General features: G+C 64.3%; 1 protein-coding gene across 2 annotated transcripts; it reads left to right on the top strand.

The window, feature by feature from the left end:
* Positions 1 to 2,732: 2,732 nt before the first annotated feature.
* DBNL (drebrin like) lies at positions 2,733 to 13,372 on the top strand. 2 transcript variants are annotated; one of them, XM_054571418.1, is made up of 13 exons: positions 2,733 to 2,864; positions 6,964 to 7,019; positions 8,100 to 8,212; positions 8,681 to 8,755; positions 9,445 to 9,591; positions 10,264 to 10,341; positions 10,558 to 10,694; positions 10,780 to 10,825; positions 11,126 to 11,216; positions 11,724 to 11,819; positions 11,915 to 12,057; positions 12,331 to 12,427; positions 12,816 to 13,372. In XM_054571418.1, the coding sequence occupies exons 1-13, from the start codon at positions 2,782 to 2,784 to the stop codon at positions 12,953 to 12,955; spliced, it is 1,302 nt and encodes a 433-aa protein (XP_054427393.1). In that variant the 5' UTR covers positions 2,733 to 2,781; the 3' UTR covers positions 12,956 to 13,372. The 2 variants fall into 2 exon arrangements, with proteins under 2 accessions (XP_054427393.1, XP_054427392.1); XM_054571417.1 differs by having other exon boundaries at positions 10,777 to 10,825.
* Positions 13,373 to 13,603: the final 231 nt, after the last annotated feature.

The following is a 13,603-nucleotide window of genomic DNA, read 5'->3' as shown; positions in this document are numbered from 1 at the left end:
TCACTGCTGGGGCCTCCCAGGCCGCAGTCTGAGCCAGGTCTTCATTTCCTTTATGGGGGTCCCCATATAAGACCCTGATACCATAGGCTGCTTTTGGGGTCCCATGGGCCCTGTTCCCTGCCTGTCCCCATGGGGATGGCTGCCTTTTTAATTTTTGCCTCTTTGCCACCCCTTTGTTTCTGATTAAACAAAATGTTCAACCTTCCTAGACAGGGAGAAGGCCATCAGCATGTCCCCTGAGTGGGCTCTCAGACAGTGGTCACAATGCACCTTGCAGCCAAGTATCACAAAGCAGGGAGGTGGAGCAGGGTCCCATTTCAGAGACAATCAGAGGCTTAGAGAGAAAATCCCATCCCAGGCTGGTGTGGAGGCTGCGGGTGCCCTTCCAGTGTAGTAGCTTATGACTCCCAGGAGCTGAAGAATTGCCTGAGTCCAGTCAAAAGTCTCCCATGCTTGTTCTCTCTGTTGGAGACATATGGTAGGAAAGTGACATCAGCCCTTTGGGATCCCGTGTCAATTGTCATGGCCCTTTACCAGCCTGAGTTGGACTCTGTACCTGCCAGACCCTTCAGACAAACCTGACCCTGGAAAATCCCCACTGTCTCCCCCTGAGAAACCCACCTGCTTGTCAGCCTGAAGAACAGGCTTCTTAGGTTGAAAACCTTACTTCAGGATGCACTGTGGTGTGGGAGCCCCCGTGTAACCTGCCTGTGCAGACGTCATGTTTCCAAGGCGAGTCCCAGGCAGGCAACTGGACAGAAGATCCAGAAAGCGAGCTGTGGGGTGATGTGGCTTTTTTCTCTGGACCAGAGACATCAGGGAGAGGCATGGTCTTAAGCAGCTGATCCACTGTGAACAAATGACCATTAACTGTGGCCAGAAGCACCTGAGTTTACTGTAAAGTACTGAGAGCTTGATCCTTTGTTATACTCTAGGAAGACCCCAGAGTTCCAAGAATATGGCTAAGGGTCTCAATCTCCTGAGCAGGGATAAAACGCCAGGATGCCAATGTCCCAGGCCTGGCAGCTTAGAGCTGAGAATACGTCCATACCACCTCACTGCAGGTGCTCAAGGAGAAGCAGGTTTCTGTCTCTGAAATTCAGGAGGCAGTCTCCTTAGGTGACAGAGAGGTGCTTGCAGGACAGGCCTGGCCAGAGGTGGGGCAAAGAAGCCTCAAGATCAGCATGGGCCCTTTGTCTCTCCTGCCCCGCCAGCCCCTCCTTCCTGTGCCTCCTGTCACCGGGACATGCACTTCGTCGAGCAGTGCTGCCTAAGGGCTGGGCCTGGGTCAGAGCTAGTCACGGAGGCTGACGGTCTGAGGAGTGGAGGACATGGTAGGCAGCACCCCATGGTGGCAGGAGTGCTCCCTTGCCTCCTGCCCTGTTCTTCCTGGCCGGTCTGCTGGCCTCCCCATCCCTACCCAGGCTTCCCCTGTTGACAGATGTTATTAGTAAAATCACAAAGCTATAAAGAAGCTGCAAAACCTATCAAACCAGATAGCGGCTTCTTAATTTTCCTTAAAATGTCTCCTCCTGCCCCCTCTCCGAAACCCCCACGCCCCACCCTGTTTAGGCAGGGGCGAGGGGTGTAAGAAGCCATCCTTGGGTGGGAAGTTGGCCATTTCTGCACCTGGTAACAGATGCTCAGCACGGAGGACTTCACCCCGGAACAGGAGGTCCTGACGGATCTGTTGACATCTTTGGGTTAACACGTCCTCAAAGTTGTGGTGAAACTTCACAACCCCTACTGCTTGTACCTTCCGTTGCCTTGTGCGGTTGCCGCTGGCCGTGCGGCAGCAGGAAGCTGGACTGAGGCTTCAGGCAAGACCTAGGAGCCAGAGACCCTTGGCGGCGCAGAGCTCCAGGGGCGGCAAAGGCGCCCCCTCTGAGGCCTTGCGGCCGGTTAGATGGCCGGGAAGGGCCCTCCTCCTCCTGAGGGGCGGGCGGCCCGTGCGCACCGGTCCAGCCTCGGACGCAGACGCGAGACCCTGCAGCCACGCCACCCCTAGACTGGGGCCTGCAGCCCAGCCCGGGGTGGGGACTCCAGCCCGCCCACCTCCTTCCGCGGTGACTCTCCGTTCGAGTGGGACAGGGCCTCCATTAAGAAGGTGGTTTTTTTGGTTAAACTCTCAAGTTGTGAGGTGTTTGTTTTCTGGATTCCACTTATGCCGCATAAAACAAGTTTCCTGTTTGGGACGGAGAAGCAATGGTTCCATTTCTCTAACTCTGTGGTGATGGGGCCTCGTGTGGCTGAAACCGAGAGACGCGATCCTGGCGGTTTTGAGAAAATGATTTTCCTGATAATTGACACTTGTGCTAACGAGGACTTTGAATAAATAGCTGTCCTTCCTCACGGGTCGCTTCGGTCTGAATGGCTGGCTCCTCAGCCTGAGACTGAATTCCCGGGCAACAGGCGGGGGTGCCCAGGGCCGGCAAGGGGCTGGGAGCGGCCGGGACGAGCTCTGCTGAGGGTCCACGCAGAGGCCCGGGGACTCCGCGCGCGGAGACTGTCGGGACCCCAGATTACGCAGCAGGAGTGGTAACAGCGACCCGAGTCAGAAGAGGACGCGCACGCGCCCCGAGCAGCAGCGGCCGACGACTGCGGCCCAGCCTGTTCCTTTACCGCGTCCCGGAAGAGAGTCTCCGACTCCCGCTGCGCCCCGCCCACCAGAGACCCGGGCGTTTCGGCCCCGCCCACTCCCTTCCGCTTCCGGCCGGCGGGGGCGGGGCTGGCCCGGAAGCAGCGGCAGAGTCGGCGGCGGAGCGGGGACCAGGCCGGGCGATGGCTGTGAACCTGAGCCGGAACGGACCGGCGCTGCAGGAGGCGTACCTGAGCGTGGTCACCGAGAAGTCCCCGACCGACTGGTGGGCGGCGAGGCGGGCTGCGACCCGGCCGGGCCGGGCAGGGGAGCCTGGGGGCGCGGCCACGGGCGGGCCGGGACTCACCTGTGTGCCCCACACCTGCACCGCGCCTGGGGAGGTGCCGCCCCCACCCTGTCACCGCTTGCCCCGCCGCTCGTGAGCCCCCAAGCCCGCGCCATCCCTCGGTGGGCGGGCCTGCGTGGTGGACTCCGTGCCCGGCTGCGCTCGGGGGCTTCGCCAGGTTCTGCTTTCCTGCCCGGGATCTCGCAGCCTCCCCGAGAAAGCGGAAGCCACGCCCGACGTGTTGCAGAAGCCGTGTCCCGGGACGCTCCTCTGAGAGCCGCCTGTGGGCCGGGTGGCCGCGGGGGCCCTGCCGGGAGGCGTCAGACCGAGAGGTTGTCCGTGTGTGTCCAGGACCCCCTTCCTGGGCGGGAGCCTCGGGGATGAGTGCCTCACGGCGCGGGCTACCGTCTTCCGTCTGCCGCCGGGCGCGCCCTCTGCTAAGCGGCCGCGGTTAGGGCTCCTCCGGAGGATGATGGGGCTTCACGGTCCTGGAGTCCTCGTCCGCGGGCAGGGTCGGCTTTCTGTGCCGCAGGCGCCGGTGGCTGTGCGAGGAAATGCTCTGTCCCTGCCCGGTGCGCTTCAGTCGTTTTCGCTGACTAGTTTCGAGCACTCCCGGTTTTAAGAAGCGCGCAGGAGGGCGGACTGAGGCGACCGGCTTCGGGGAGCAGGGCCCGCGGGTGTGGCTGTGCTGCTGGGACCGGTCTCCACTTGTCAGACGCTGCTGCTTCCTCAGCTCTGCGTTCCCCGGTGCCCAGCGAGTGGCTTTCATCCCGTGTACTGTCGTGACACCAAGGCAGTGGGGGCCTTCCCCTGCCCTCAGCTCGGGCCTTGTGGGGAAGAGCTTCCCAACAGCAGCACCGGTCTGCGCGCTCCGGTCCTGCTGCGGGCGCCCGCGCGCCCTGGGGCTGGCTCTGCAGGACAGCCAGGCAGTGTTCCGAACGCATCTCTTCTAATCAGGGAGAGGTGCCTGGTAACCAGCCGAGTTTCCTCTTTCGCTCTCAGGAAGTTCACCGCGTGGCAGGCACTGTTATTCCTCTGGGAGCATCTGGATGGTGCCCCCACCCCTCCCCTCTGCTCCTCCCAGGTGGCCCCTCAGCTGCTATTCCAAACCCTGTGACAGCACCTCTGCACACAGGGCCCCATTTCCACGCCCACGCGAGGCCCCCAGACTGGAGCCGGGAGGAATCGGTGCCCCTCTGCAGTCTTCCCGGTTAGGGTTTTGCTCCTTTGCGTGTGCTCTGGGGTAGCCCTTTTTGCCTTAACCTAGAAGATTCCTGGGAATCCTAATGGGCCTTCCTTCCAGGCCTCTCTGTCTGCAGTCTGCTCGGGGACTGTCCCTGGTCGGGGGACAATGTAGTTCAGGCCTCGCATGTTTCAGCCTTTCCCCGGGCTCCTGACCAGAGCCGCCTGCTACCACTGCATCGCCTCTCTGCCCTCACGAGGGTGACGAGCCGCCTCTTCCTCCCACCCAGTCTGCGCCCATTGCAGCGGCCGCCCTCGCCAGGCCCCAGTGGCACTGAGGGCTGTGCCACTCGGCAGCATGAACCCCTGACCTCTGCCTCAGTGTCAACAGATACTGTGTGGCAGGCCCCCACTCACTAATGTCACTTTCCTACTTGTTTGCAGCGACTTCTCATTGCTCTGTAATTACAGGCCAGACTCCTCGCCTGGCTGACAGGCCGTGACAGCCCACTCTCGCCTCCGCTCCTGTGGTCGCCCTGCCCGCGTTCACCTCACCGGAGCCCTTTCTCTCTTCCTCAAACTTGCAGGCTGCTTCCTCCTCAGACGCTTGCTCTGCCTGGGGCGCCCCTGCTCCCCGTCCCAGGGCCCCCCACAGCGGAGTCTCGGCGCCTCGCAGGGGCCTTCCGCACGGTCTCGCTCGTGGGCTGCAGTCACACTCTCCCGCCTCCTCCAGGCCCATGCAGACACCCTGTTGGTTTTGCGTCACCTTTCTCTCTTTTCCAGAAGGAGCGGGGGTGGGCCCTGCCTCGGTCCCCAGTGCCGGACCGTGGTGTGTGATAGGTGCTCAGGCAAAGGGCGGACTGAGGGTGACAGGACAGGTGGTATCAGAGCAAGAAGAGGTGGTCTCCGGCGTGGTGGGTGCAGCGTGGGCGACCCCGGATGGGGCCCTGGAGCCGGGCAGGGGGAGCGGCCACACCAGCTCGCGCCTCGGGTCCTCCTCTGGGCTCTCCCGGGCCCATCTCCCCGGGTCGCAGCCTGGGTCCAGCTCCTGCAGCCCCTCCCCCCAGCGCACCGTGTCGGTGTGTGTGTCCTGCGGGCAGGGCTGGCTTGAGGCTGCGTCCCCGTCACCAGCCGGCAGCAGCTCTTTGCATGTGTGTTTGGAAGGAGTGGCCAGCATGTAAGGTGCTCAGCGCCCACAGGTGTCGTGCCTGGACCAGAGCGTCATTTTTTTCCGTCCGCTTGAAAGGAGGCTGGGACTGGTGGGATGTGGCGATGAGCCTCTGCCGGGGACACCCCCAAACGGCCCGGGGTGAGGCGAGAGGTCAGAGGGTGGGTGGCTGGAATGGAGCTCGGCTCTCGGGAGCTGCTGGATCCCTTCTCTTTTTCTTTACTTTTCCTTAGAGAAAGAAAGAAACATTATTTTGTTGTTCTACTTATTTATGTATTCATTGATTGATTCTTTTTTATCCACACCAAAGGACATGCTTATTGATTTCAGAGAGCGGGGAAGGGAGGGGAGACAGAGAAACCGACTGGGGACCAAACCCACAACTGACGTGTGGGGATGACGCTCCAACCAGCTGAGCTGCCCAGCCACGCTGCGGGGTCCCTCCTTGGAGAGCCGGGCTGAGCAGCCTCTCGTCCTCGCTGGTGTCCCTGTCATCTGCGCATCAGGGGGAATGGCTTCTTTCCTGCAGCAGAGGGCGGCCAGGACTCTGACCAGCAGGGGGAGGCGACGGGCTAGACCAGGGCGGCCAGCACTTCCTGGGCTGAACCCTTGCTGAGCCGGTGCTGGCGGCTTCCCTCCTCGGAAGCCACCACTTCCAGAAGGTTCTCCTGAAGGTCCTGCCTCCCGGCCTCCTTTTTCTGTTTCTCGCCTTCCACATTGTCTCTCTTCTCCTGGGAAGCTTGTTCTTTCCTGGCAGCCTGTCCTCCCTGTCAACCAAGTCCCCTGGGCCAGGGTCAGGTCTCGTTTCTTCTAGCTTTCTAGGGCACAGGCAGCTCTGCCCAGCGGTGTCAGCAAGGCCACTGGGAAGCTGAGCGGAAGCTGATTAGGTTCCTGTCAGCCTATTTACCCTGGGGCCCGGGCTGGCCAGCTCAGCAGGCCTATGCTCCAAAGTAACTCTTGCTCATGTCAAGGGACCTTCCCTAGCTATGCCCACCCCTAATAAAATTCACCCTATTTCCTAAACACCTCTGGGGCACTAGTTTTTAAGCCCAAATCTTTTCCAGGGTTGTTAAGAATATTCAGTCTTACAGGAAGAGCGGTGTGGCCCAGGGCCGCCTGTGGAGAGGCAAGGCCCTGGTTGGTCTGGACCCTGCCACACCGGGCGTCCACCCCGGAGGCACTGAGGTCGTGCTGCGTTGCGGCCCCCCTAGGTTTCTGGTGCTGCGCACAACCTGGGGAAGTGCATGCTCGCTGGGGGAGCCCCAGCCCAGGCGACCTGCTCCGCCCGCCCTGTGGGCCCTGGGTGCCGGGCGCGGTTCCTCCTTCCTGCTTCTCCCTGGGGTGTTGCAGGTACAGGGGTGTGCAGGTGTCTGTCTTTCCAAATGCACATGCCTGGTAGGTAGGCATGTTTCAGACGTGAGAGTGTAAAATGTTGCTGTAAAACTTGACAGCTCAGCTTTCCTCAAAGGAGATGTGTGTCTTGTCCTCTGAGGTTGCCCCTCACAAGCCCTGTGGCCCGTCAGGCCGGCATACGTCAGCTTCAGAGCCGGGAAGGCCGTGCCTTGGCAGTCCCGCGGGTCACAAGGGGCCCGTGGTGGCCCACAGTGCGGCTGCCGTGCTGAGTTCCCCGGGGTGCGGGCCGATGGCGCCCACTGCACTGGCTACATGACCCACCTGTCTTGTCTCCAGGGCTCTTTTCACCTACGAAGGCAACAGCAATGACATCCGCGTGGCCGGCACTGGGGGTGAGTATGGCCAGGCGAAGAGTTGAATGGGCTCCGGGAGAGCGCGGTGCATGAAGTGGGGGACAGAGTGCGGCTGCCAGGGCTCCAGCTCCGGTGGCAGTTCCACTGTCACAGCAGGAGGCTGGGGGCTCAGGCCAGCGTCAGCGATGAGGTGTTCTCGGGACACAGGCCAGGCAGAATGAGGGGGTCAGGTGTCTCTAAGTGAAAGTGAGTCCTCGGTGTTCTCGGCCTGAGGTGCAGGGTGTGAACAGGCTGCTCCGAACTCACAGGGCTGGCGGTGGGGAGGGGCAGGCAGACCCCCGCTTCCTGCTGTCCCGCACTGCGCTCGCTGGTGGGCCAGCGGCAGAGGCGCCCTGGAAGCGGCTGCTGGAATGCAGGGCGACGGGAGGCCTCTGCAGGGAACATGGGTCAGCTGGTCGGGGTCGACGTGGCGGGGTGTGAGCTGCGGCACCCGGGGTACCCCGACGCGCTGTGCCCCAGGCCCGCCCACCTGACCTGAGCCGGGCACAACTTGGTCACCCGGCGACGGCTCAGCGCACGTGCGCGGTCCTGGTGACTTGGTAGAGAGCCCCCTGCCAGCGCCGTCCCTGCTGGTCCTGCCCCTAGAAGGGCTGCCACCGTGGCGGCATTGCACAGAGTTCAGCAGCCGCGCTCCCCTCCATTGGGGAAGGTCTGCAAGGCTGACAAGGGCAGCAAACCTCGTGTGTGGGGGTCAGGGGAGCGGCCTGGCAGCCCCTCCCTCCAAGAGTCGCAGCCGAGCCAGTCCAGACGTTCCCACCTGCTCACGGCGCTCTGGGTGGCCCACAGTCTGAGCAGACAGGTGGGCGGGGGCCCTTTGTGGGGCCTGGGTAATGGAAACATTATTGTAGGAAGGCCTCCCTTTTCAAAGTCTGGTGGCGGAAATGACATTTTCATTTTACAAAAGTGGCATTTAGACGAGTGAGTAAAAGCCACCAGTTGCTTGTCCTGAGTGCAGGCCCCGTTGACGGTTGGGGCTGGCCCGGGGCCCCCTCCTGATGCGGGCGGCGGCTTGGGCGCCCTCCATGCCCGGCGCCGCTGACGCCCCTGTGGCTGCTGCAGAGGGCGGCCTGGAGGAGATGGTGGAGGAGCTCAACAGCGGGAAGGTGATGTACGCGTTCTGCAGGGTGAAGGACCCCAACTCCGGCCTGCCCAAGTTTGTCCTCGTCAACTGGGTACGTGCACTGGGGGCCCCGGGGGCTCATCCAGCAGGACCAGGCGCTCCTCTGCCTGAGAGGCTTGAGGACAGCTCCCAGCTAGGGGGTTAGTTCTCTGTGGCCTGAGGGCACCTGGGGTCTTGGCAGCTCTGAGGTCACCCTCCGAGGCCAGAATTGCTCCCGCAGAATGAAGGACCAATAGCCACTGGACCTGCATGTCCTTATCCCCTTCAGGGAGGCCATCCTGAGGGAGCGTTGGGTCGGGAGAAGTCTGGGAGGCTTGGCAGCGAGGACCGGGCAGGACTGGGGACGAGGGGATTCTCAGGCACCCCCACAACCTCCCCGACTTAGCGGTGGGGCCACCTGGTCGTGGGTTTTGCGGTGGCTGTTTTCTCCTTTTGGGGATCCAGGGAAACTCTGCATCCCTGGGAGGGCTGTGGCTTGGAGGAATGGGCGGCGGGTCACACTGGGCGTGCTGTGTTGCAGACGGGCGAGGGCGTGAATGACGCGAGGAAGGGCGTGTGCGCCAACCACGTCAGCACCATGGCCAGCTTCCTGAAGGTGAGGCTGCGGCTGCAGCTCCTGGGCCGGTGCCTGGGGCGCACGAGTGGAGTCGGGAGTGTGCCCCGCGCCTCGTGCTCTGTCTGGGCCCCGGGTGTGGCTGAGGCTGCGCCACCCTTGCTCAGCTTGTGTGCAGAAGGGCCTGGGCGTGGCCTCGGGGGAGGCAGAACGAAGGGCCGCGAGGGGCCCCGTGTGGGGGCTGCTCCTGGAAGCGCTGCCCATGCTCAGCAGCGTCGGGGTTTGCAGAAGGCGGGAGATTGCTGTGCCCCACCCAGCAGGTCCCCTCTGATGCGTCCCTTTCTATCTGCTTCTGCATGTCAGTCATAAAGGGGACTTCGTGTGATTTCCAAGGTTGTCTTCACATGTCGGGTGCCGGCTGGGTGTTGAGGGACGGCGCATGCAGTCACAGGCCTGGCTCGGCAAACCAGCTCACTGTAGAAAACGTGCTCATTCCAGGCGTCTGTCGGGCTTAGTTGTCACTGATTAGAAGGACACTGTCTAGTGCCTGAGCTGTCGGTGAAACGCAGAGCCACAGAACACGCCATGGGCCGCGAGGGCCCCAGGCACGAGCTGGCACAGGCAGGAGCGTTTGCCCACTTCCCCGCGGGGCCTCCTGAGCCTCTGGAGACAGGTGTGTGGCCTGTCCCTCTGGCGTTGCAGCGCCCCGTGACGCTCTGCCCTTGCTGCAGGGCGCCCACGTGACCATCAACGCGAGGGCCGAGGAGGATGTGGAACCGGAGTGCATCATGGAGAAGGTGGCCAGGGCCTCGGGTGCAAACTACACATTCCACAGAGAGAGCGGCCGCTTCCAGGACACGGGCCCCCAGGCCCCTGTGGTGAGTGCTGCTGGCCCGGAGGCCAGGGGCACTTCCCAGGGCCCAGACTGGCTGTGCCCGCCCGCCTTCATGGGCTGGCTCCCCAGCCTGGCTCAAGCCCCTGAGCCGGGTCGAGGTGCAGGCCGCGATCTGCTTCTGACCAGTCGCCCCAGTGAGGCAGGTGCCGCGGGCACGAGGAGTGGCGCCAGCCCTGACCTCTGGAGCCTGCGGTGCCAGCTGTGTGTGGTCCCTGCGAGGACAGCACAGTCACCCTCGAGGCCCCGGCACCAGCGTGTCCCGCGTGGCCCTGGATGGCGGCCACCGTGGAGGAACTTCAGGTGGCAGACAGGGCAGACCTCTCCATGGCGTGGGCAGATGCCTGGTGCCAGCTGGAGAGCCGGGTCCCCCGACACAAAGCAGGGGTCTGCGGGGATGTGGCGGGCGCTGCCTGGTAGTCTGCTGTGCAGCTGGTAGACCTCTCTTGTAGGCGTGGCCCCTGGCCAGAGGTCGGCCTCAGGCCTCCCCTGGCTTCACCCACAGGGCCTGGTGCAACCTGTGTTGTGTGGTTGCATGTCCCTGCTCAGCAGCGCCTGGGGCTGAGGGATGCTGCATCTGCCAGGCACTGTCCGAGCAGTTTCTGCCTGGCCTCGTGCTTCTGCCGACAGCCCTGTGCTGCATCCCCTGTCCCCGCAGGGCTCTGTGTACCAGAAGACCAATGCCGTGTCTGAGATCAAACGGGTTGGCAAAGACAGCTTCTGGGCCAAAGCCGAGGTGAGTGCTGCCGGCGTGACCATGGCCGTGGGCGTTTGGGGAGCGTGCGGCGTGCACCGGGCGTGGCGTGCATGTCTCGGTCGCTCTCTTTCCTCATGTTTCCTGGTGTGCATGTTTCCTCGGTCGTGTTCTCATGCCGGTGCACAGATGGGCGCCCGGGTTGGGGGGTGAAGAGAGGAGGCCGCACTGAGCGGGGGCTGGGCACACTCCCCACAGGAGGAGGAGGAGGAGCGCAGGGCCGCGGAGAAGCGCCGGGCGGAGCAGGAGCGGCAGCGGCTGGAGCGGGAGCTGCGGGAGCGGGAGCTGCGGGAGGCCGCCCTCCGGGAGCAGCGCTACCGGGAGCAAGGCCAGAGGTACAGCCCGGAGGGGAGGGGAGGCCGCCCTTGGGAGTCAGGGTCCCAGGCAGAGGCTCAGCTCTGCCCTCTGCCCTCCCAGCAGGAAGTGTGAGCAGCCGGAAGTGGTTTCAAGGGGCAGAGAGGAGCAGGTGAGACTGGGGTGCTCCAGCCCAGAGGGCTTGTCTTGCGTGGTGTGGAGGCGCCCAGGCGAGCTGCTGTGGGCTGAGGGGGTGCCTAGGGTCCTGCAGCTGGCGGGGGTGGGTGGGAACCTGAGGCTCACGTGGGTGCATCCCAGGTGGCCGTGCAGAGGGGCACGGAGGGTAGAAGCTCCTGGCGTGGCCTTCAGCCAGGTCTAGGGGGGCCTGTGAGCCCCTGCCGCTGGGGGACAGGCAGGCCGCAGGCTCCTGGGTTCCCGCTCCCCCCTGCGTGACCCCCTGCGTGACCCCCAGGAGCCTGGTCAGCAATCAGCTCACCCACGGGAGATTTTCAAGCAGAAGGAGAGAGCCCTGTCCACCACAGCTGTCTCCAGCCCCCAGCCAGGTGAGACTCCCTCTGGGCCCCGCCAGGAGCCACGAGGCGGGGCTAGGCCGCGGGCGAGTGATAGATGTGCCAGAAGGTGACAGGGACAAGTAAGCAAGGAGAACCTGTGCTCCCGAGGCCAGCTTTCAGGAGGAGACCCTGATGTCCCGTCCTTGCCCCTGCCCGCAGAGACCGGGCACGAGGGGCCAGAGACCGTCCAGCCCCAGCCTCGCAAACCCCTGGTCCAACTCACACTGTGGGCCGTCAGCTGGGTCCCAGGGGCCTGCATCAGTCACCTCGAGCACCAAAAGGACACAGGACTAGTCCTGCAGGCCAGCTCCCCGACGCTGCACACACCCCCACCCCAGGGGCTGCCTGGCGCACGATGGCGTGTGCAGTATCCCCATCACTCCCTGTGTACGGCCACCGGCCACCATCCTGGGACAAGCCCGCCCTCCGGGCAGGGGCTGCATGGTCTTACGCCTTAGCCTCCCGCTGTGTGACGTCCTGTTCACTGTCGGTTTGCAGGCAAACTGAGGAGCCCCTTCCTGCAGAAGCAGCTCGCCCAGCCTGAGAGCCCCCTCGGCAGGGAGTCCACCCAGGCCGCCGTGAGGCCCCGGGCAGGCAAGGCTCTCGGCTGCCCCATGGGGGCCGGGGTGGGGAGAGGGGGTGTCCTCCCCGCTCCCCAGGGCCAGGGCCAACCGCGTGCTCCTGTGCAGGTCTCTGTGAGGAGCCGGCACCCAGCGCCCCTGCCGTACCAGCACAGGAAGAAGAGGAAGCCGTGTACGAGGAGCCCCCGGAGCAGGAGACCCTCTACGAGGAGCCCCCGGAGCAGGAGGCCCTCTACGAGGAGCCCCCACCGGTGGGTTCCCTGCAGCGGACGCAGGGCTGCAGCGGCCTGTGCCCTGAGGCAGCCTCTGGGGCTGCACCCGTGGGGCTCCCTGGCTGAGGCTCTCAGGGCGTCTGGGGCTGCTGTGCGCTAAAACGTGTGGCGAGCACCGCCGTGTGGGAGGGGCTGGGTGGGGGCGCCATGGGCTCCCCCACTCACACATGCTGGGCCCTCCTCACGAGCCTGGCGTGCGCCCTGGTCGTGGGCAGGGCCAAGGGAACCCTGACTTCTTTCCTGTCGTGGCAGGCGCAGCAGCAAGATGCTGGCCCCGTGCACGTGGACCACTACCCGGGGCTGAGCGGGAAGGGGCTCTGTGCCCGGGCCCTGTATGACTACCAGGCAGGTAATGTGCCCCCAGCCGCAGGGCCCAAGATGGCAGCCGGTCCTTGGACTCCGGGAGTGGGGACAGACAGCCCCAGGGGGTGTCAGGAGACGGGAGGAGCAGGGTGGGCGCTCCACGCAGCCGGGCCTCTCCGCGGCCCCAGGCAGCTGCATGCTGTCCACAGTGTGACTCCCAGTTGCCAGCCTAGGGTAGACCCTGAAGGTGTGGCCACAGAGGCGGCTCTAGGCGGTGGCCTCAGGGAGCAGGCCGATGCGCTGAGGGACGTGCTGCCTCTGGCCTTTGCTGGAACACGAGCCCAGAGCCAGGCCCTGCGGGAAGGTGTGCTGGGGGACAGGCTGGGCTGGTGCCTGGGCCCCCAATGCAGCGTCTGGGCTCACCCTCCTTGCAGCTGATGAGACCGAGATCTCCTTTGACCCCGAGAACCTCATCACGGGCATCGAGGTGATCGATGAAGGCTGGTGGCGCGGTTACGGGCCGGATGGCCACTTTGGCATGTTTCCTGCCAACTACGTGGAACTCATTGAGTGAAGGCCTGCGTTCCCCTCCACCCCCGGGGCCTCGTGGCTGGAGGAGGCGGTGTGGCAGCTGCACCCAGCACTCTTCCAGGAATGGGCCTCGGGCAGCAGTCACCGGGGTCCCCACACGCTTCCAGCAGCCCCCGCAGGCAAGGGCGTCTGCCTTTTTCCTGTTCCTCGCAGCTGCCACTGGGACCTGGGGACCGTGGGCTCGGCAGTTCATGAGCAGAGGCTGGTCACGGCCGCTTGGGCTGCAGGAGCTGGTCTTTCTAGGTCCTGCTCGGTGCTCCGGCTTCTCTGTCACCCTGCGTGGGCTATGTGCTGTGGGCGGCGGGACGTGGTCGCCCGAGACCCCCGCTGGGTGTGTGGGAGCCCTCACCCGCTGTCTTCCCTGGGTCCCAGCCTACCGCCGCGCTTGGGGCCGGAATTGCCCCGCGCAGGCCCTGGCTCTGGCCCGCCCTAGCCCGCCCTGGCATGCCCTGGCAGACCCCGTGGGAGACGCCCCTCCCGGGGCAGGGTGCGCGTGCCTGCGCGAATGCGAGTCTGCAGTCACCTGGGAGAGGCATAAAGATTCAGGTGTGTGTGAGATGAGCCTCCTGCGCCTGGTTCTCTGGGAGGGGCCAGGGGCCCGCCTTGCTCCCTCGGGGGCCTGTGCCGCAGG

Source organism: Pteronotus mesoamericanus, unplaced genomic scaffold (assembly GCF_021234165.1).
Source record: "Pteronotus mesoamericanus isolate MK-2021 breed Mesoamerican mustached bat unplaced genomic scaffold, CSHL_Meso_final contig_220, whole genome shotgun sequence".
Taxonomy (NCBI): domain Eukaryota; kingdom Metazoa; phylum Chordata; class Mammalia; order Chiroptera; family Mormoopidae; genus Pteronotus; species Pteronotus mesoamericanus.
This window is presented reverse-complemented; position numbering and strand designations above follow the sequence as displayed.